The 23,897-nt window shown below is 47.6% G+C and overlaps 1 protein-coding gene across 1 annotated transcript in view; it reads right to left on the reverse strand.

Annotated features, from left to right (window-relative positions):
- NWD1 (NACHT and WD repeat domain containing 1) overlaps positions 1 to 23,897 on the reverse strand; it is a 63,448-nt gene that overhangs the window by 34,043 nt on the left and 5,508 nt on the right. Inside the window, 8 exon segments of the mRNA XM_057540455.1 lie at positions 1,140 to 1,262; positions 4,074 to 4,271; positions 9,065 to 9,208; positions 9,722 to 9,755; positions 11,139 to 11,298; positions 17,386 to 17,498; positions 17,500 to 18,632; positions 22,635 to 22,932. Of these exon segments, the coding sequence (XP_057396438.1) occupies positions 1,140 to 1,262; positions 4,074 to 4,271; positions 9,065 to 9,208; positions 9,722 to 9,755; positions 11,139 to 11,298; positions 17,386 to 17,498; positions 17,500 to 18,632; positions 22,635 to 22,932 (2,203 nt within the window).

The raw sequence follows: 23,897 nt of genomic DNA on the forward strand, positions 1-23,897 counted from the left end.
GGACTTCCTTTGGCCAATAGAATGTGAAGGGGTGCCAGTTCCAAGGCCAGTTCCAGGCTTTCAGAGACCTTGTACACTTCTGCTTGCCCTCTTGAGACCCTGACTCTGTCCAGGCTCACCTGCTGGAGGATGAGAGATCATGCGGAGCAGAGTTGAGTTGTCTCAGCTAAGAACGTCCTGAACCAGCCAGCTCCCAGACGCCCCATAACTGACTCATATGCATGAGCAAGCCTGGCTGAGACCAGAAGAGCTGCCTGGCTGAGCCCAGACTGAATTGCCCAGTCACAGAGGTGAGCTAAATAAACAGCTATTGTTTGAAGCTACTCTGTTTGGGGTGGGTTTTGTTTTTTCTTTTTCATATTCTTTTCCATTATGGTTTATTACAGGATATTGAATATAGTTCCCTGTGCTATACAATAGGACCTTGTTGTTTATCCATCCCATATAAAATAGTTTGCATCTGCTGGTCCCAAACTCCCCATCCAACCCTCCCCTGCCCCCCTTCCCCTTGGCAACCACAGGTCTGTTCTCTATGTCTGTGAGTCTGTTTCTGTTTTGTAGATAAGTTCATTTGTGTTATATTTTATATTCCACATATAAATGATATCATATGGCATTTGTCTTTCTCTTTCTGCCTTACTTCACTTAGTATGATCATCTCTAGGGCCATCCATGTAGGTGCAAATGGCATTATGTCATTCTTTTTTATGGCTGAGTAATATTCCATTGTATATATATATACCACATCTTCTTTGTCCATTCATCTGTCAATGAACATGTAGGTTGTTTCCAAGTCTTGGCTATTTTCAATACTGCTGCTATGAACATAGGGGTGCATGTATCTTTTCAAATTATAGTTTTGCCCAGATATATGCCCAGGAGTAGGACTGCTGGATCATATGGCAACTTTATTTTTAGTTTTTTGAGGAACCTCCATACTATTCTCCACAGTGGCTGCACCAATTTATATTTCTGTTTGGGGTGTTTTGTTATGTGGCTATAGCTAGCTGATGCAGGAACAAAGGCCAGGGTTTTAATACAGAGAAATGAATTGGTAGTGAAGGGGCCCCAGGGGACTGACTGATTGCTGTGGGACTCTAGGAGAAAGCTGATCATAAACCCCACTTCCTGAGCCTCACCTGTGTGTCCAGGTAGGATGTGGATCACCTGCTGTTCTTCCATATCACACACAGCTACCATGCCCTCCTGGGTGCCAACCACCAGCAGCTTCCCTTCCAGGCTCCATGCCATGGCAGTGATGCCTGCAGCCACACAGAAACAAGAGCTCATGTGTCTGAGTGCTCAGCCATGAGGTACTCTAATGGGCCCCCCACTTCACAGATAAGGAAACTGGGGCACAGACAGAGTCAGTTCCTTGTCCAGAGTCACACACCTAGAAGTGGCAGAGCCAGGATTTCAAAGCCATCGCTGTCAGATGCCAGATGCAGACTCTGGGCTGAAATGTTTATGTTGATCTGAGGTAGGAAAATGGACTAAACCACTCCTCAGTCATAAGTGTCTCTAGTTCAGCGGTTCCTACCCAGCGGCGATTCTTCCCCCCAGTGCACACTGGGAAATGTCTGGAGACATTTTTGGTTGTTACAGCTGGGGACCAGGATGCTATTGGCATCTGATGGGTGGAGGCAGGGACGCTGTTCAACATCCTGCAGTGCACACGATGGCCCCACCCCAGAGAAGGATCCAGCCGCAAATGTCAGTGATGCATGGTTGAGTGCACAGTTGGAGAAGACTCAGGAATGGAATTATATTGGCTGAGGATGAGAACCCTGCTTTCGACTTCTCTTTGAGGTCGATCTGTGTGGGAAAAGAAGGGCTGGTGCCCCAAAGAAAAAAATATTTGCCAATAGTTTGAGCAAACACAGCCCAAGGCTCTCTGCTGGGTGGATCCTGATTGGATCATCGCTGAAGACAGAAAGGGACCAAGTTACACTGGAGAAAACGTCAGCCCGAATATCAGGAGACCAGACTTTCTGAATGCCCTGATTAAGTCCTTTTCCTGCTCTGTGCCTCAGTTTCCTCATTTGTAAGGTGATGGGGGAGGTGCTGAAATCAGAGCCAGTCCAGGTCTGAGAATCCAGAATTGTGTTTCTACCTCATTGGGACAGGGCATGAAGAGATGAGATTTTTTCTTTCTTTCTTTTTTTCCCTTTTTTTTGTGGTGGTGGGGGGGAATCACTCACTCACTGTGTGACCTTGGAAATGTGAACTCAAACTTCTCATTTTAAAAATGAAGAAACTGAAGCCCAGAGTGCGTAGGAACTTTCTCAACTTCAACATGACTAGAGCTCGTACAACTGGCACAGTGGGTCTGAAACACAAAACATTTCCCTACTGAGATGAGAAAAAGAAAAAATTCACTCTGAGCTATAACTTCCTTTGCCTATGCTGTGGCAGACATCACTAATCAATCACCACACTCTCTGTGATTTGTCTTCCCCAATAGCCATTCTATCATGCTTCCTTTAGTAATAAAACCCACAGCCCACAGGTTTTAGGTGAGTACATGGTTACACAAAGACCATTTTCCCCAAGCTCCCTTACGGTCGAAGATGGCCAAGTTCTCACCAGCGAGACAGGAGCAGAAGTGGTAAGTTCTGCTTCAAGGCCATGCCTTTGAAGGGAAGGGGCCTGCCATCTACTTCTCCTTCCCTCTTCCCACTGGCTGGAATGCCATTGTGATGGTAAGAGCTGGAGCAGCTATTTTGGGCCATTAAATGGAAACCTCACATTGAAAATGGCAGAGCAACAAATTTGAAAGAGTTTGGGTCCCTGACACCCTGGAGATACCATATTACCTTTACTTATGCCTGGACTATTGTGTGTGAGAGAAATGAACTCCTGTTTTATTTAAGCCACTGCTACTTTGGCCTTTGTTACAGCATCAGAACTTGTATCATAACCAATATACCATTAAACCAGATTCAGTCTCAGAATCCTTCTCAACACAGCATTCTAATAGCTGTCCCTAAATCAATTCTTCCATGCATTGTCCTTAGCATCTCTTAGAATTTCTGATTTGGAAGCTCTGTGCCTTGGGAGTGTAGCTTTCCCTACAAGGCTATGTGGCACAAAAATGGTCTGAGTCACAATAACTGGCATTTGAACCAAAGCTAACTGTATTCAGTGGTTAATGTGAGAGATTATGGGTGGGCAGATAAAGGGATGGATGAATGGAGGTGAACTGGTGGATAAGTGGACAGATAGATGGCTGGTTAGATGAGTGGGTGAGTGAATGTGTGGGTGTTAGGTGGGTAAATGGATGAATTATTTGCTAGATGGGTGGGTGAGTTGGCTGAGTGTGTGAATGGGTGAAGGGGTAAGCGAGTGGATAGAAGACGGCAAATTGGGGGAAATGGAAGGTAAGTGGTGAGGATAGAAGTGTGGAAGGAAGGGTGACTATTGGAAGTACGGACAACTGATGGGTGAATGGATGAATGGATGGATGGATGGGAAGGAAGGAAGGAATAAAGGAGGGAGGAAGGATGGAAGGACATACAGATGGATAGATGGAAGGAAGGGTGGAAGGATGAATGGACGGAGGGATGGGTGGAGGGATGAACAGACAGATGGATAGCTGGATGGAAGGAAGGAAGGAAGGAAGGAAAGAAGGATGGATGAAAACTGGATGGAGAGAACTAAATCCTCTTGTACCTCTGACATTCTGGTGTCCCAGGGAGAACCTACAAGTTCCACCAGCCTCTCAGGGGCCAATCAGGCACCAGTTCCTAGTTTCCAGACTTACTAGCACGAAGCTGTAAATCGCAGAAGCTATCTATAAGACGGGCACCGAACTCTTAGAGATGAGACCCCAGAGGCAGTCGGCATGCCCTCGCTCTGGGCTCATTAGCAGTATCTACACTAGTAATCTGCAGTCCCTGGGGGGCAGAGGGAGCCGAGTCAGCATGAGACAGCAGGGCCAGGTCCTGATGGCATCCTTGGGGCTTCCCAGCTGGCAGAGGGGAGACCCAGAGAGCAGCCCCAAACACCTGCAGTCTGCTGCCCCAAGGCAGGTAGGGGCCTGGCTGGATTTTGGCTACGCTTGGGAGATGCACCTTTGTGACAGCTGGTGAGGGTTGCCTGGAGGGGTCCTCCCGGGGGATGGAGGAATCCCCCGAGGGGCACCAGCACAGGGTGTGGGCACATCCGGAACCAGCTCCGTGCCTGTTGGCATAGCTGTCCCACCAGCGCCGGATGTGAGGTGGCGAAGAAATAGAGTCTGGCCAGGAGTTCTGTATACAGGATGCTTCTCTCTGCAACAGAGGAGATGCTGGTTAAGGGGAGGGACCCTGCTTCCCTGGGTGAAGCCCCCCTCCTGCCTCCTTTTCTGTGCTACACACACACTTGCCCCTACTTCAAGTGCACCAGGTGGTTTCCCCCTCTCCTACCCTAGACCTTGGGTTTCCAGATAGCAGGGATGATGCCTGTCTTGTTCATTGCTGTGTTCTGAGTGCCAGGCACCCAACAAGTGTCTGTTAGAGAAATAATGATCACTTCTCCAGCACTTCATAGTTACTGAGTGGGTTAGTGTCCTGTGGCTGCTATAACACGACAACCTGGGGGGCTTCAAACAACAGAACTTTCTTCTCTCACAGTTGTGGAGTCCAGGAGTCCGAAATCAAGGTGTCGGCAAGGCTGTGCTCCCTCCAGAGGCTCTGGGGGAGGATGTTTCCTTGCCTCTTTCAGCTTCTGGGGGCTTCAGGCGTTCCTTGGCTTGTGACCACATCACTGCAATCTCTTTTTTAATTTTTAATCGTTTATACAATTTTAAAAGGTTACACTCCACTTATAGTTATTACAAAATATTGACTATATTCCCTGTGTTGTACAATACATCTTTGAAGCCTATCTTACACCCAATAATTTGTACCTCCCCTTCCCCCACCCCTATTTTGCCCCTCTACCATTCCCTCTCCCCACTGGTAACTACTAGTTTTTTTTCTGTATCTGTGCGTCTGCTTCTTTTTTGTTATATTCACTAGTATGTTGTATTTTTTTACATTCCACGTACAAGTGATATCATACAATAGTTGTATTTCTCTAACTTATTTCATTTAGACTAATGCCCTCCAAGTCCATCCATGTTGCTGTAAATGGCAAAATTTAGTTCTTTTTTATGGCTGAGTAGTATTCCATTGTATACATATACCACATCTTCTTTATCCATTCATCTGTTGATGGACACTTAGGTTGCTTCCATATGTTGGCAATTGTAAATAATGCTGCTAGGAACATTGGGGCACATGTATCTTTTCGAATTAGTGTTTTTGTTTTGTTTTTTTACCCAGGAATGGAATTACTGGGTCATATGTTAGTTCTAATTTTTAGTTTTTTTGAGAAACTTCCATGCTGTTTTCCACAGTGGCTGCACCAATTGACATTCCCACCAGCAGTATAGCAGCACATCATCCCAGTTTCTGCCTCTGTCTTCACATAGTCTTCTCATCTGTGTGTCTCTGCATTTTCCCTTTTTCTGTTTCAAATCTCCCTCTGCTTTCTTCTTATTAGGACACTTGTGATTGCATTTTGGGCCCACCTAGATAATCCAGGATAAACTCTCCATCCCAAGAAACTTAATCACATTTTTTTTTTTTTTGCCATATAAAGTAATAGTCATAGGTTCCAGGGATTAAGAAGTGACTATATCCTGGCAGGGGGTGGGGAGGTGGGGGGCAGATTTTTCTGCCTACCACACAGAGGTATCATCATTATTATCCCAAGTGCCCAAGTGTATAACAGGGAAAATTCAGGTATGAAGAAGTTAAGCAACTTACGCAAGGTCACACAGCCAGTAAGAGGCAGGGATCTGACCCCCAAAGTTTGATTCCAATGCCAAGTGAAGACCAGGGACAGTGAAGGTAGACAGTTCATTTTGTCCCTGTTGTTGGATCATCCTAACTGTGGAGCCTGGGGCAATGGTGGCAATGCCCTGTGCCTGGGTTTGCTGGTGGGTGGAATGGGGCAGGGCCGGGATCAGGGGCAAGTGCCCCACTCACCACGGGTACAAAAGTTAAAGTGGTGCCAACAAACTCAACCATCAAGATAAGTACTCTTTTAATGCAATATTTTAAAAAATCAAAACTGATGCTCCTGCCCCCCCCATCCATGATGAACAAAATATCAGTCTTTTAAATAAAAACAGGGACAGAAATGGCACCGCACCAAGTCATCCTGGAGCCTGAGGCAATGGGAGAAATAGGGAATACCAACGGGCTTTCAGGAGCTGGCTGTACAGTACTGGAGTGTAGTGAGAGCGCATGGTTGCTCAGCTGCGCCATCTGGTGGGGACATTCATTCCTACACCTCCTCCTTGTTCTGGGCGGCCCCAGGTTGTCAATCAAGAAACACTGCAAAGAACGTACTGTGATTTGGGCTTTTAAATCTTCCCTTAAACTGGGCATGTAAGCCCAAGGCTGTTTTCCTGGGAAATCACTCCCTTCGATGTTTAAAACTGCTGGCGAGCGTGAATGTAGGAAAAAGGTGTAACTGATCATGGGCACCAGTATCTCCCACTTGGGTGGGATCCTAGACACACTTTGGTTCTATCCCACATTTTGCTGACGAGGGAAGCAGAGGCTCGGGACAGAAATGGCTTCTCCAAGGCCGTTCACGTCAAAACATTGGTGCTGTCACATGACCATAACGGGATCCTCGGATGGCACCATGGGGACAGGCTCTGCATGAATTCACTAGCAAAACTTTCCCAGCAGCCCTAGGTGGGAGGGCCGACCAACATCCCCATTTTGCAGATGGGAAAACTGAAGGCTGCAAGGCGGGAGTGAGGATGGGGGAGGGGTGGGGGTAGTTAGGGGCTTGCAAGGTCACATTGCCAGTAAGTGGCAGAGCCCAGATTTGAATCAGTATGGTGGGACTCAAAATCCGTACTCTTGGACTGGTCCGTGTAGTAGGGGTGGACATTTGGCAGGGAGCAGAGGCAGACAGATGATGCAAAAGAAAGCCAGCAGAAATAATAACTAAGAGTTAAGATAGATGGAAACAACATGCAATGATGAAATATGCAGGGGTGTGGTGGCCAGGGGTGTCCAGCGTCAGTGGTGGCCAGACAGGCTTCTCGGACAAGCAACAGTTGTCAGGTCTGAGCAAGCCACGGAAGGGATATAGGAATTAAGCACCTTTATAAAACCCCTTGTAAAAACCCTCAAATCAAAACCAGCTGGGATGGGAATTCCCTGGCAGTCCAGTGGTTAGGACTCCAAGCTTCACTGCTGGGGCCCGGGTATCCCTGGTCGGGGAACTAAGATACCACAAGCCACATGGTGTGGCGAAAAAAAAAAAGAACCAGCTTGGAAATATATGATAAAAAACCATCCTGGTCACTTCACACTCATTAGGATGGCTATATATATTTTTTAATCAGAAAATAACACGTGTTGGAGAAGATGCAGAGAAACTAGAACTTTTATGCACTGTTGGTGGGAATGTGAAACGGTCCAGCCACTGTGGAAAATGGCCTGGCAGTTCCTCAAAAATTAAACACAGAATTATCAGATGATTGAGCAATTCTACACCTGGGTATATATCCAGAAGAATTCAAAGCAAGGTCTCGAAAAGATATTTGTACACCCATATTCACAGCAGCACCACTCACAATTGCCAAAAGGTAAAGACAAGCCAAGTGTCCATTGATGGACGAATGGATGAGCAAAATGTGGTCCTTCCACACAATGGAATGTTATTCAGCCTTAAAAAGGAAAGATACTCTAACACATGCTACAACATGGATGAACCTTGAGGACATTATGTTAAGAGAAATAAGCCAGACACAAAAAGGACAAATACTGCATGATTCCACTTATATGACGTGCCTGGAGTGGTCAAATTCATAGAGACAGAAGTAGAAGGGTGGGTGCCAGGGGCTGGGGGAGGGGGTAGGGGGAGTGAGTGTTTAATGGGGACAGAGTTTCAGTTTGAAAAGATGATCAAGTTCTGGAGATGGATGGTGGTGATGGTTGCACAACAGTGTGAATGTACTTAATGTCGCTGAACTGTACAATTAAAATGGTTAATTTTATGTTATGTGTATTTTGCCACAATTTTAAAAAATGCAAACAAACGAAACACCATCCTGGACAGAGTATCAACTGAGGATTCAGAGATTCTTAAAGTTCTAGGGCAGAGTGTGGGCCAAATCCAGCTGAACGATTTGTCCTGAGAGCTAAGAATGGTTTTTGTAAAATACATTAATGTTTTTGGATCGATGTTTGTAATTAGTGGGATGACAGGAAATACCACCTTTGAACCCCAACTGAGCAAAATGTTATCCTCCTGAACAAGAGTTCCCCTCATCTTTCTCGTGAGTGGAACTGACTTACAAAAAAGTTGTGCTCAGGACTTCCTTGGTGGTGCAGTGATTAAGACTCTGCGTTCCCAATGAAGGGGGCCCAGGTTTGATCCCTGGTCAGGGGACTAGATCCCGCATGCATGCCGCAACTAAGGAGCCTGTGTGCTGCAACTAAGACCCAGTGCAACCAAATAAATATTTTTTAAAAGTCATGCTCAGTTATTACCATTCTATTTTGAATTTCACGAATAAAAAATCTGTGGGAACATGTTTTATCTCTCGTTATATTGTGTCAACATAATTTCCTCGATTTTGCCTGAAATATCTCCTATGTGGCCCTTACTAGAATAAGATGCTGGGGGAATTCCCTGGCATTCCAGTGGTTAGGACTCCACGCCCTTACTGCTGAGGGCCCAGGTTTGATCCCTGGTAGGGCAGCTAAGATCCCACAAGCCGCGCAGCACGGCCAAAAAATAAATCAAAATTTTAAAAAATGGAGTAAGATGTTGGGCCGTCCTGGTGAGGGGATCGGCTCTGCCTCGGTAGTTTTCACTCCTAAGCTCTCCCAGTTTCAGTTCAAAGTTCTAGAAGCTGGAGCTGGGAGAAACCCCTCAGCTGTAGACAGGAAAGGTGTATGAGCTAATGCAAATCCATCTGGCGGCTCGGTGAGGAGAGTGGGTTCCTAGAAGTCAGTGCAAAGTGGACCACCCCTCCCCCCAACCCAGCCCAGTCAGCCCGACTCACCCATGCCTCGGAGCTCCACTGCCCGGCGGCACAGCTGGAGGGCTTCCCGGACCAGGCTGACCTCAGGACAGTCCACGTGAGGGGTGCACAGGTCAAAGTCATCCAACAGACCCTCAATGCCCCACACAGGGGCTGAGGGGCCACCTGCAGAGGAGGAGGGGGCTGGCAGCCAGGCCACTACGACACAAGCTCATTCATTCACTCCACAAACATGGGCGAGGCAAGGCACCAGGTGATGCTGGAGGGTGTGGGGATGGGGACACAATTCCAGACAGAGATGGCCCACACCATCCTCCACCCACAGGCTGGGCTGGGAGAGGAGGGGTTTGGGGCTCAGGATCCAAGGGGCATTGAAACTGGGTCTCACAGGATAAATAGAAGCCTGTCTGGTGAAGTGTGTCAGAACCATTGGCATTTCATAGCGAGGGACTGCCATGTGCAAAGGCCGGGAGGTGGGAGAGAGCAGGACAAGAGTTTGGGAAGGGCTGAATTATAAGACAGAGTGGGAGATCTTGGCGGGGAATGAGGCTAGGGAGGTTGTAGAGAGTAGATCACAAAGGTACTGAAGAGGTTGGACTGGAGACAGAGGGCACTGGGGAGCCATGGGAGGTGTTAGAGGAGAAGCATGATCAGATTGGATGGTCAGAAGCATCTGACCATGGAGGACGGACTGGAGCAGGAGATCCTGAGGCTAGGAGACCAGGAAGGGCGTCAAACCACATCCCAAAGAGAGGATGTGGCTGAGCCTGCAGGGGCTCTGGGTCCACGGGAGAGGATCTGTGAGGTACCAGAGAGGAGAAAGGGAAGCATCGAGAAAGAATCAGGCCTGGCCCAGCCTCTGGCCTCCCCTGTCCAGGAGGGGAGACAAAGAAAAAAGAAAAATCAAACTATAACCACTACTTAAAAGTGTATCTCCTAGTTGAAATCACTGTGCTACAGTTACGCAAGATGTTAACAACAGGGGAATTTAAAAGAAGTGTCCACAGGAACTCTCTGTATACTCATGGCAACTTGTCTGGAAATCTAAAATGATTTTGAAACTAAAAGTTTCTTTTGGAAAGTCTGAGTCCTGCCTCAGAGTGAAGAGAGCATGGAGTAAAGAACAAGTAATCAAGGGACTTCGCTGGCAGTCCAGTGGTTAGGACTCTGAGCTTCCACTGCAGGGGACATGGGTTTGATCCCTGGTCTGGGAACTAAGGTCCCACAAGCCTCGAGGCACAGCCAAAAAAAAACAAACAAACAAAACAAGTAATCAAGAAGGAAGGAAATCACGGAAGATTTCCTGAAGGAAGAGGCATTTGAGCTGAGCCTTGAGGGTGTTTGAGAGGCAAAAAAAAAAAAAAAAAAAAAAAAAAAAAAAGAGGTAGTGACTTGCAAGCTAAGGACCCCAAGTCTTAGAGCTCCCTGGAACAAAAGAAAGACTGGAAAGAAATGTATGAATAGTGAGTGACCTGGGGGAGGGAGTATAGGAGCAGATCTTCCCAAAAGGGGGAATTGTAGGCAGTTTTATTTTACTGTTTGATCTTCTCTGTGTTCTCCAACAATTACACACTACTGTCCTAAGTGGAAAACAAAATAAGTGTTATTTTTAAAATGAGCAATGCTTTGGGGGTACCAATAACTGGAAATTGGATTGTTCCAGGGAATTCACAAAGGAAAACGTCAAATCCCACCCCACCCCACCCCCGCATACACACACACACACACACACACACACACACACACACACAAAACAGGGAGGAAACTGGTGTGTCTCAGGAGGAATCGAAGCATAGGGAATTAAAATTCTGGGATGCCATGACTTTGGGGATATGCTTCTGAATGTTGTGATTGTGTTTTCTCCTCTGGAAAGTTGGGCAGGAGGGTTGCATAGTCCTCATCTGCTGCTCGCCACCCTCCAAATAATGCTCAGCGGCGGAGGTGACACCTAACCCTCCATGTGTAGAGAAGAGAAGGCGGTCAGGAGGGAGTTTGGGGTGGAAATGATGGATAGAAGGAGGCGTGTGGTCCCTGCCTTGCAGGTGCAGCAGCTTGGAGGCTCCAAGTGGGGAGCAGGGGGCCCTGGGCACCTCACCTTGCGGTCCAGGTCCAGGGGTTTCCCCACAAGTGGCAGGGTGATGAGTTTCTTGGTCCCCTGGCTCCAGCTCCCTGAGAAGAAGTCGGCCAAGACTCCGTGACTCTTGGCTTTCTCGGGCCAGGACAGGTAACGCTCTCGGACCACCTCGGCCAGCTGTCTGCAGAGAGGGGACACTGAGCGAGCTCAGAGGTGGTCACTGGCCTTCTAGGAGGCGGTTCCCCAAGGCCAGTCCACCCTAAACCACCTTCCAGATGCTTGCTGGCTTAGCTGACCACTATTTGTTACCTATTATTTGTCTCTCAATCAGCCCATCTTACTTTTATTCCTTAAAGAAATTTACTTTAAAAAGGAACATTTGATAAACAACAAGGAGCTACTGTATAGCACAGGGAATTATATCTAGTAATAACCTATAATAGAAAAGGATCTGAAAAAGAACACATATATATATATATATATATATATATATATAAAACTGAATCACTTTGCTTTATACTTGAAACTAACACAAAATTGTAAATTAACTACACTTCAATTTAAAAAAAGGAACAGGGACTTCCCTTGTGGCACGGTGGTTAAGAATCTGCCTGCCAATGCAGGGGACACGGGTTTGAGCGCTGGTCTGGGAAGATCCCACATGCTGCGGAGCAACTAGGCCTGCGAGCCACAACTACTGAGCCCATGAGCCACAACCACTGAAGCCCGTGCGCCTAGAGCCCATGCTGCGCAAGAAGAGAAGCCACCACAATGAGAAGCCCGCGCACTGCAATGAACAGTAGCCCTTTCTCGCCGCAACAAAAGTCCACGGGCAGCAACGAAGACCCAGTGCAGCCAAAAAGATAAATAAATAATAAATTAAAATTTAAAAATTAAAAAAAAAAAGAATGGGGAATCCTCTGTTGGAGCAGGTTTGGGGGCAAGAGACTTTGCTAGACACAGTCATGAGGTACCACCATGTTTGCGACACCTGCCCCCTCTTAGCCTCTGGCAACCACTAACCTACTTTTTGTGGATTTGACAATTCTGGACATTTCACATAAGTGAGATCATATGTCATACCATCTGTGCTCAACACTGACAGCCCCCTGCCTGGGGGCATGCCTCAGCCTCGTCTGTCTAGGCTTCAATAGCAGGAGTCTGCAATAGGGGGAAGGAGACTCCAAAGGGACGTAAGAGCAGGTGAAGATCTGTGAACAATCCTGGGCCAGTGCCATTTTCTTGTCCTCCCTAAACCTGCTCAGCTCAATATTAGGACCTGTACCTCTTTGCACCTCCTCATCCAAGTTTGCAGCTGAGTCTCCAAACTCAGCTGAAGGGAGGCAGAGCAGAAAGCCTTCCTCCATTTGTCAGATGGGGAAACTGAGGTTTGTGTATTCATGTCCCTGAATGGCCAGGGGAAGAGGAATTCAATTCCATCCCTGCTCTTGAAGATTTTGTGTCTCAAGCCTAGAGCTATGATGTCCAATGTAGTAGTCACCAGCCACACATGGGCATTTAAAGTTAAAAATTAATAGACTTTAAAATCCAGTTTCTGGATTGCATAAGGTGCCTTTCAAGTGTTCAACTGCCACTGCAGCTTGTAGTTACCACGTTGGACAATGAGATACAGAGCATTGCCCTCATCACCAACATTCTATTGGACGGTGCTGGAAGGACTGGGGAATGTGCCCACAGACCGCTGAACCACTAGGTTAAGAGCCCTCCTCCATCCCCAAAGACATCCCTTTGACAATGTGGACCCAAGACCTCATCTGCCCCCCCACATGGGACCTGCCTTGCCTGCACTGCAGACCAAACTCTGTGTGTGAGGTCACACAGCCCTGTGTTTGATCCTGGCTGAGGGATCTCGGCCAGTGATGTCCCTTGGCAAGCATGATCTTGTTATTCCTTCCAGCAGCCATACAGAACAGACACTCTCCCAGCTACCCCTCTGTACAGAGGGCGCTTGGAAAGCCCACAATGCATGCCTAACACAGCATTTCTCGGCCTCCCACTGTTGACACTAAGGGTTGGATCGTTCTTTGTTGTGGGGATTGTCCTGTACTTTGTAAGATGTTTAGCAGCATCTCTGGCCTCCACCCACTAGGTGTCACCAGCATGATAGATAGATAGATAGATGAGAGATAGATAGATAGATAGACAGATAGATAGATGATAGCTTATAGATAGGTGTACATAGATGCATGTATGGATGGACAGACGAATATGATAGATTATAGATAGATAGATATGATAGATTATAGATAGATGAGGTAGATAAATAGATGAATGGATGGATAGATAGGTATTATGGTAGCTGGATAGAGAGCTAGCCAGACAGCATCTTTCATGCTAAGCCAGGGTTTCGCACCCTCAACACTACTGACAATTGGGGCACCATGAGCCTCTGGTGGGGGGAGGGTCCTGTGAACTATAGGGTGTTGGGCAGCATCCCTGGTTTCCATCCACTAGATCCCAGTAGCACCCCATCCCCCAGTCATGACAACCAAAATGTCTCCATTGTTAAGTGTCCACCTGGGGGGGGGGGCACAGAATCTCCCTAGGTAAGAACCACTGGCCCAGAAGTACTCAGATCTGCTCTGAGAGCCAGGCTCTCACCCATCACTCTAGGTCAACTCTGTGTGTAAACATAACATATTTTCATGCAACAGGACATACCAAAACCACCTCCCCTAGAGTCACCCTCCAAAGACCACCTCCCCTACCAGGCACTGAAGGAGGGTGGTCCTCCACCCCAGGAGGCCCCCAGCTTTACTAACTGGACCAGACATGGGGCCAAGAAGGCCAATTGATGTCTATCTCCCCAGATTTTGCAACCAGGACTCAAGAAAGAGCCAGGATGATGGTACCAGTTCTCCAAAATGGGAGCCCATGATGCCAACAGAAGCTGTGGCAGGCAAGCTACACTTACAGAGGAGAAAGGAAGAGTCTAGAACAGAAGCCAATGTGCAGAGAGGACCCAGAGGGAGAGGGGATGAGAAACTTCCCTGATTCTGTGGCTTTCTGGTTCCCATGACAACCCCACCTTCCATGTAGACTTCATCAGCTTGGCCTGATGGCCCACCCTTTTATTCTGGAACATTCCCTGGTCTGTCTCTGTGCCCTTGTAGAGTCCAGGCCAGGCCTCCACTCTCTGGGCATCAGTCACAAAATCTGGGGTACAACATGAAATCTGGGCTACCCCTCCCTGGAGTTGGCTATGGGGTAGCCCTGCATCCCTTGAGTTTCTCCCATGGCCATGGCATAAAGCTCTTATTTCTAATGCGATAGTGTGAGTGGATTTCTGTTCCTGGCAAATAAACAAACAAATAAAAAGCCCGCTTACTGGGCTGGCCGCTGCCACCTTGATTTGTGGCAAAAGACAAAGGTCCAAAAGAGAAAACTGCCCCCCAAGCTGAGAAGAGGAAAGGTGCATTGTCCAGCATTTCTAATGATGGGCATGAGTGTCTCCTGATGGCTGTTTGCATTAAGGTAAAGCTTTGTTGCTCGGTGTGCCTGCTAATTGGCCTCCGTCCCACCCTCCCATGGAATGCTGGGTGCCTGTGGTGAGCACACACCTCTCTCCTGCTCATTATTTCTGACTCACCATCCACACCTGGCATCTCTGACCATCATGACCCTGGTTGATCGGAGTTTGTTCAGCAACTGCATTTAAACCTTCATTCCTTAAACTCTACAAACACATTGGAATTGGGTTTTCCTATTGCTTTTTGCTGATTCCCATGCTACAAAGCCTGGAATTAACTGTAGACCCATGCTTATGGTCAATTCTTCAGAGAAGTTTGCTTCAAAAAGATTTGTCTGAGATATCCACACACATTGCTTATTAATCACAAAAGGGTATGTTGCAAATTTGCGGTAGGAAAAAAATGCCCAAGAAGGATCGAACATCATCCAAGTTTAACCTGAATGTCATCATGAGGAGACATCAGATCAACCCAGATGACAGTGTACCGACTCCCCTCCACCCCCAGGTGTGTTCCCTGGACCAGTAGCATCAAAGGTCGCCAGGGAGCTTGGGAGAAACACAAGATCCCAGACCTGCTGAATCAGAGTCTTTATTCAAAAACAAGACCTGAGATACACATACCCATTGAGGGTTAAGGAGTGCTGAGCTACAGAACAGCTGGTCTGTACTCTTCAAAAGGACAAAGACAGAGAGTGGAACATTCCAGATTAAAGGAGGCCAAAGAAACTTGACAGCTAAATGCAACGCGTTATCCTGGATTGGATCCTGGGATGGGGGCAAGGAGAGGGGACAGCTATAAAGGACATTTTTGAGACAATTGGTAAATTTTGAGTATAAACTGTGTATTAAATAATATTATTGCATTTATGATACATTTCCTGAGTTTTAAAATTGTCTTGTGGTGATGTGGGGTTCTGATTGCCCTTGTTCTTAGGATATATGTGATGTATTTAAGGGTGAAGAGGAATGCTGCCTGTAATGAATTCTCAAATGGTTCAGGGAGAAATTTTGTTTGTGGGTGTGTGTGTGGATAGACAGAGACAGACAGATGAATGGATAGATAGATGATAGATAGATAGATAGATAGATGATAGATAGATAGATAGATAGAAATAAAAATGGAAAGAAATAAAGAAAGAGAGAGAGAGGGAGGGGAGAGAGAGATGGAGGGAGGGATGTAGGAAGGAAGGAAAGGAGAGATAGGAAAGGGAGAGAGGGAAAAAGGCAAAGGGAGAGAGAGAAAGCTAATATGGCAAATTGGTGATTGTAGGGGGAAGGAGTATGGCAGTATTTCTCAACGAGGACTTATCCTGCCTTCAAGGGACACTTGACAATGTCCTGAGACATTTTTCGTTGTCCCAGCTGGGGGATACTAGCAGCATCTAGTGGGTAGAGGCCAGGGATACTGTTCAACATCCTACAGTACACAGGATGGTCCTACACACTGCAAAGGATGATCTAGCCCCAAATGTCAATAGCACCAAGGCTGAAAAATTCTGCTCTATGGGAGTTCTTGGCACTATTTTTGCACTATGGGAGTTCTTCCTCTAGTCTATAATTTGAAAGTATCTCTAAGTAAAATGTTTGCTGAAGAAATACTCTAGACAAATGCATAGAGACAGATTAGTGGTTGCCAAGGGCTGGAGGTCGGGGAAGGGGAGTTACTGCTGATGGGGATGGGGTCTCCTTGTGGGGTGAGGAATTGTTCTGGAGATGGATAGTGGTTGCATAACACTGTGAATGTACTAAATGCTGCTGAACTATACACTTTAAAAGAGTGAAAATTATGATACGAATTGGACTGGGTTGAATAGTGTTCCCCAAAATTCATATCCATGGGGAACCTGTGAATGTGACCTTGTTTGAAACCAGTCTTTGGGGAAGTAGTCAAGTTAAGATGAGGTCATACAGAGACAGGCTGAGACCTGGGACCTGGGACCCTTTGCTGCAGTGCTTGCACCTGGACAAATGTCTCTCCCAGCAACAAAATACAAAGAAACTATAAGGGACTACAAAGAACTGCGTGCGTGCACAGTTGGGAAAATTATGGACAAGATACAAAAAGACCAAAAACCCAGCTGCCACTTCTGAAGAGCCGGAAGCAAAAGCAGGGTACTGAGCATGCCCCGTGCACACAACCCCACCAGAGCGGTGGGCAAACAACCTAAGCCACCCCTCTGGCTCGACCCCTAGACCTGCCCCTACCCTCACTCTATATAAGGAACCAGCTCACCCCCCCTCAGGGAGCGAGCAAGCAGGGGAACCTGTTACCTGTTCTCCCTCCCCTCTGCTGCATCAGGGCCCCCAGTAAAGCCTTGCCTGAATTTCTTTTCTGGCCTCTTATCAATTTCTGTTGATTAAGAAGGCCAAGAACCCTGGTCAGTAACAATACTGGATGCAAGTGGGCCCTAATCCAATGAGTGATGTCTTTCCAAGAAGAGGGAAATTCAGACAGAGAGACACACAGGGAGAAGACCACAAGGTGGTCGGAGGTGGAGACTGGAGTTTTGCGTCTACAAGCCAGGGAATGTTGAGGATTGCCAGCAACACCAGAAACTAAGAAAAAGGCCTAGAACGGATTCTCCTTTAGGGCCTCCGGAGGCAGCGTGGTTCAGCTGACACCTTGATTTCTGACTCTGGCCCCCAGAACCACGAGAGAATAGATTTCCATTGTTCTGAGCCCCCCAGTTTGTGATTTTGTCATGGCTGCCCTTGGAGAAGAATGCATGTGTTCTATCTCAATTCAAAAAAAGAGTGAAAGCAACAGAGACTCACCGGGAAGACACAATGCAGCCCAGCACTCGGGCCACCAGGAGCTGCCCATGTGTCTCCTCCAGGCAGGCACACAGCTGGTGCATCGCTTCCTTAGCAGTGGAGGCCCATTTCCGGGGCCTCCTCGAAGGCCAGCCTCAGCCGCCCCAGGTGCCCACACTCCGGGAGGCTGGCCCAGAGCAGGTCCCTCTGCATCAGGCTGAGTGTCCTCCTCGAGGCGGCCAGCAGGAGCTGAACCATCTCTTGCCCTTGGTTTCCAGAGAGGGGTTTCACCTCCCAGTAAGCACCTGGGTCCGTGAGCACCTGCCGCATAGTGTCTAAAACCCCCCGCTGTCCTGAGCAGACCGAGAGGATGAGGTGGAGCCTCGGGGGGCACTTGGGAGGCAGCCGGGGGACCCTCCGAGCACGGTGGACAGAGGCTACATCATCCACTGAATCCAGCAGGATCACGAGGGACTCAAAGTTTTGGCAGGAGACGGTGTGGAGGAGGGTGTGGAAAAACTGGACCACCCTGGTATGGGCCTCCAAGACCTGGGCAGGGGGCAGGGGTAGCCCGTAGACCAGGCACACCTGGAAGCAGATGCTCTGGTGCAGGCCTCGGGCGTCGGAGCTCATCTGTGACGTCCCCAGAAGCCGCAGAACGGTCACTGTCTTGTGGCCAAGCAGCCCTGGCATTTGCTCAGCCAGCTTGCACATCAGAGCAGTCTTTCCGATGCCCGGGGGTCCAAAAAGCACCAGAGGTGGGTGGGGGTGGCCGTTGCTCTGCTGGAGCCGCTGCCCCAGCTGGGTTAGGAGCTCCTGACGCCCACAGAAGGTCCGGGGGGCCTCGGCACTGAGCCCCAGGTGGTGGCGGATCTCCTGATAGAGCCATGCCAACTCCTGCCTGCCTGCCTCCAGTTTCTGGAGGCACTCGAGGACCTGATGGTTAGCCCTGGCCACAAACTGCTCCCCCAGCTCCTTCGGGTACCGGCCGTGAGCCCTGTTTGGGGGGTCCGCCAGGTCTCGGCTCCATGCCAGGTGGTGGGCCTTGAGAACTCCGGGCTGCATGTCAGCGATGCGCTCCTGGAGGCTGCTGAGAAGGTTCTGGGCGTCGGTGTCCAGGCAACCGGCTGCAAGCTGGTCCACCATCTTGAGGGCGCAGACTTCCAGGATGTGTTTGTTGAGGTCTTGGGTATCTCTCAGGAAGACGGTCGCCCCCTGGTCCCCGTCTGTTGAGCTCAGCAGGCCCCGTTCTATTTCCCCCTCGATGACTGCAAAAGTGGAGGAGATGGGAAGTGAGTGTGGTCAGCATTATGTCATCAGTTGGCTCGAATGGGAACACTTGGGAGACACATTCCGGGGATGGAAACATTGGTTCTCAAGCTTAATGTGTTCCAGAGTCACCTGGCATAACCACAGACAACATGCAAATGAATGCACTCCAGTGTGTTCCAATAAACTTTTATTTTCAAAAACAAGCAGTGGGCCAGGTTTTGCCCTTGGGCCATGGTTTGCTGACCCCTGTCCCAGAGCATGCAGCAGCTGCCCTGAGGACCTGTATTTTCCAGAGCCAAGAGCTCACACTGACTTCTCCCTGGAGGCCACTGTTCTGAAATAGCAGTCAGACTTGAAGAGTTATTTTTGAAGCCTCCCTGGGCTCAGCAGAGGATCCCAGCTCTCTAGCTGAGCGAGTCAGGCCCTTGGAGACAGGACTCAGTCTCAGAGCCAAAGATAAGAACCACTCAAAAGTCCTCCTTGGACTGACCTCACATGCCCCTCAGCCCCATGAGTGAAGGTCAGAGATGAAGGCAAATAACAGTCCCCAAACGGGATCCTTCTTGGACACATTTTGGCATGAACCAATCCAAGACCATCTGTTCTGCCACCAGCAGGCTGTGTGACCTTAGGCAAATCACTTCACCTCTCTGAGTCTCTGTTTCCTCCCTTGTAACATGGGTGTATTAGTCCAACCTTGAAGGGGCTGTTGTGAGGATTTTCTATGAAATAATGCTTGTGAAAAGCTGAGCACCTTATGCTGAAGGAACAAAACTAAACTCAAAAGTTTACAGTCTGTGATCTTATCTTCTATGATATGGTTGAAATAACAAAATAAATGAGATGGAGATGGGTTAATGTTTACCAGTGCTGGGGTTTGTGGGGAGCGGTGAATGCTGCTCTAAAGGGACAGCGGGGGGATCCTTGCGGTGAGGGAACAGTCCTGTGTATTGACCACGGTGGTTACTCGAAGCTACACAGGTGAGAAAATTGCAGAGAAGGAAATGGGCGAGACAAACATACACACACACACACACACACACACACACACACACACACACACAAATGGTGTCTGTACAAGTGTGCTCTCTCTGGATTGTAACAATATCCACTTCCTGGTTGTATAATACTATTGCACTCTAGTTTTGCAAGATGTTACCTTTGGGGGAAAATGGGTAAAGGATACCTCTTCCTCCTTTTTTGTTTTTTTTTTTTCTTTTGGCAATTTCCTATGAATCTCTATTTCAAGATAAAAATTAAAAAAAAAAAAAAAAGTTGAGCAAGGTGCCTGGAAAATAATATGCTCTGAAGATGCCATCCATGACGTGCCCCTGAACTCCACAACTGTTTGTGCTTTCTGCTGATGCCAAGGAGTTTCTATTTGTTCTTTCAAGTGGGACTTCTTAATGGGCGAGGTTTGACATGATTGCTTAGAGATCTCATTGTTGAATGAGATCACGGCCGGGCCAAGACCCTTTAGAGCCCTATAATGACTCCATTAGGTACTACCTCTGACTAGTTCCATTTTACAGATGAGGAAAAGAGAGTCCAAGCTGCCAAAAGTCAATACGGCTGGAAAGGGGCAGGGCTGAGATGTAAATCCAGGCCCATCCCATACTTGGCCCCAGACGCTGATTACGGTCCTGATGTCAGACATCTCTATGAGAGCAATTAGCTCACTTGGCTTTGTGTCATAGAGCAAGCAATAGCAACATGGTAAGTGCCCAAGAAACAGTAGCCTTAACATTATTATCCATATAAAAGTGTATTCAAAATTGATATGTCAGGACTTTCCTGGTGGTACAGTGGTCAATACTCTGTGCTTCCAATGCAGGGAACTGGTCAGGGAAGTTCCCTGGTCAGGGAAGTTCCGCATGCCGCACAGTGGGGACAAAAAAAAAAAAAAAAATTGGTATGTCATTACTAGCCTTGACCAAAGGGTCAAGGTTAGGATCACCTGTGACGTCAAGTAGGCCTCAGGTAACCCTGATGCGATGGGATGGGGAGGGAACTTTAACTCTGCAGTTTTCCTCCCCAAAACCTATAATCCCAATTTAATCATGAGAAAATACCAGCCAATGGGGCTTCCCTGGTGGCGCGGTGGTTGAGAGTCTGCCTGCCAGTGCAGGGGGCACGGGTTCGAGCCCTGGTCTGGGAAGATCCCACATGCCGTGGAGCGGCTGGGCCCGTGAGCCACATGTACTGAGCCTGCGCGTCTGGAGCCTGTGCTCCGCAACAAGAGAGGCCATGACAGTGAGAGGCCCGCACACCGCGATGAAGAGTGGCCCCCACTTGCCACAACTAGAGAAAGCCCTCGCACAGAAACGAAGACCCAACACAGACAAAAATAAATAAATTAAAATAAATAAATTAAAAAAAAAAAAAAAGAAAATACCAGCCAAGCCCAGATTGAGGGACATTCTACAAAAGACCTGGCCAGTACTCCTCAAATCGGTCAAGGTCGTGAAAAACAAGGTCATGAAAAACTGTTACAGATCAGAGTAGCCTAAGGAGACAAAGGACTAAATACAATGTGGGATCCTGGGACAGAAAGACATTGATGGGAGAACTGAGGAAATCCAAATAAAGTCTGGAGTCTAGTTACTAGTCATGCACCAATATTAAATACCAATGTTCATTTCTGAGTTCTGGCAAATGTACCTCGGTCACGTAAGATGTTAGCATTATGGGAAGCTGGGTGAAGAGCATTCGGGAACTCTACACTATCTTTGTAGCTTTATAATGTTGTAACTTTTTTGTTCACCTAAAATTATCCTCAAATAAAAATTTTAAAAATTGGCATGTCTTTACTAGAATGTATATATATAATAGATAATAATCATATATTTTAATAAAATTAAAATACTATTAATAAATATCACTATGTTCAATATCTTTAACTAAATCAATATATTTAATATGTTGATAAAATGAATTCATATATTTTATAATGTGCGTAATATAAATTCATATATTTAATATTTTTGATAATATAAATTCATATATTTGATAGTGTGGATAATAGAAATTCATATATTTAATAGTGTAGGTAATATAAATACATATATTTCATAGTGTGGGTAATATAAATTCATATACTTAATACTGTGGGTAATATAAATTCATACACTTAATAGTGTGGGCGATATAAATTCATACATTCAATAGTGTGGGTGATATAAATTCATATATTTAATACTGTGGGTGATATAAATTCATACACTTAATAGTGTGGGTGATATAAATTCATATATTTAATAGTTTGGGTGATGTAAATTGACATACTAATAATAAGCTGGCATTACTAACTCATAAATAATAAGAAGAACCTATCTCTTGCTGACAGCCTGCAGTGGGGCAATGGCTTGATCACACTGCATTTTTAGAAAAATCTTTCTGGTAGCCAGTGTGGAGGATGGAAAGGGCAGAGGACAAGGCCAGGGGTGAGAGGTAAGGGACCAGCTGAGAGCTGGGTGGTAGACTTACAGTCACAGGGGGGAATCCCTATTCTCCCGCTTGGGCAAAAGAGACTTCTTCTTCCTCTGCCTCAGTTTTCACCTCAAAGGCAGGTACATTGATGAAAGACGACTCCTTAGCAGGGGCCGGCTCTCGACTAACACAGGGTGACCCACTCTTCCAGTTTTCCTGGAACTGTCCTGGGTTTGGCCCTAAAAGTCCAGCATCGTGGGAGTGGCTCAGTCCCAGGCAAACGGGGATGGGGTCATCGTAGTACACGTCCCCCAAAGCCAGGAGCCTGCCTGGGAAAAGGAAAGCAGCCCCGGGAGGAGAGAAGAATCCTAAGAGACTGAAATTAACCAGGACTTGACTTAACTCTCTTGGATCAGAAAAATCATCTTTCTCAGAACTAGGGCTCCGGGAGCTAGGTTGGTTTGGCATTTATAGAAATGCAGACTGTGGCGTTTGGACAAAACGTGATGTGGATTTTAAACGGGTGGATGTTTCCTGGGGACCCGCCAGGGGAGTCCCGGCAGCCTCACCTGACCGGTGGTAGCGGTGCCACTTCTCCTGGGTGATGAGGCCCAGCCTGCGGGCATCCCGGGCTCCAGAGCGCAGTGCAGAGGTCAGGGTGGCCTCCTCGGGCCCACGGGCCTCCCCGCTGCCCAGGGTCTGCAGCAGGTAGGTGGGGGGCACGGCGTTCTCGTCTGTCCGGAAGCGTCGTGCCGCCAGCTCCAGGTCACGTGGCCTGGCGCTCAGCTGAGCTTTCAGCGCCTCCCACTCCTTTTCCTCGATCAGCGAGGGGACGGGACGGGGGCTGTACTGGTCACCTACGAGGGCCTGGAGGAGAGAGGGGTGTGGGGAGTATAGGTTCAGATCTTGGCTTGGGCACTTAGATCTGTGACCCTGGGTGAGGCATGCCGAGCCCTTAAAGTGGTCCTGGAGGTTGTACCATGGAGATAATTATATTAAAGTAAGCAGATAGGTTAGTGGGTCCCCAGAGAAAGAGAACCAGCAATGGCTTTCTTGACATAAGAGAAACCATTTTGGCCTAAGCCCTTTTGTGATCTAAGCCTGGCTGCAATGCTTGTCCTTGAACACATCTCAGTAATCAATGATCTTAAGGGAAGTGAGGGAATGCAGGAATAATGGAAAAGCAGTCAAGAAACAATAGTCCAGTGACAAAAAAGAGTCCTAGCTCCTCCTCAAGGGATATACATATAATATATCTTTGAGTTCTGCAGGAACTAAGACCCCTACCCAAGTGGAGGGTAGAATGATGATGTGGGCCCTCCTGACTTCAATCAGCTAAAACTTGGACTCTGTGGACCTCTGCCCCAATTCTATGCTGAATTCTCCTCTGCTCAAGCCCCTTCATGAATATGCATGTACCCTGAGCTTAAAACTTCCCCAATTTTGCCATTCGGGGAGACACTGCTTTGGGAAAGGTCCCTGGTGTTCCCCTTACTTGCTGCAAGTCATAATAAATCCTTCTCCTGATCTTCCGCTCGTGAGTGAAACAATATTGCCTGCCATGCCAGTAAACAAAGGACGTTGCAGCCATTGAACCATCACATTACAGCCTCCCTGATGGTGAGCCCTGAGGAAGCTCAAGAGGAAACAGGATGCCTGCCATCAAGCAGTCAGCCACTGCAGCCACCCCCAACGATGCACCCTGAGGAGACTCAGGATGAGAAAGCACAGGATACTGGCCCCAGATAGCTGAGGTACATATCAAAGGAATAATTTCGGTGAGCCCAAACTCTTGCATCTTCCCATACATAGGAAAGCAATAAATTCCTTAA

This window comes from Balaenoptera acutorostrata, chromosome 2 (assembly GCF_949987535.1).
Source record: "Balaenoptera acutorostrata chromosome 2, mBalAcu1.1, whole genome shotgun sequence".
Classification (NCBI taxonomy): Eukaryota; Metazoa; Chordata; class Mammalia; order Artiodactyla; family Balaenopteridae; genus Balaenoptera; species Balaenoptera acutorostrata.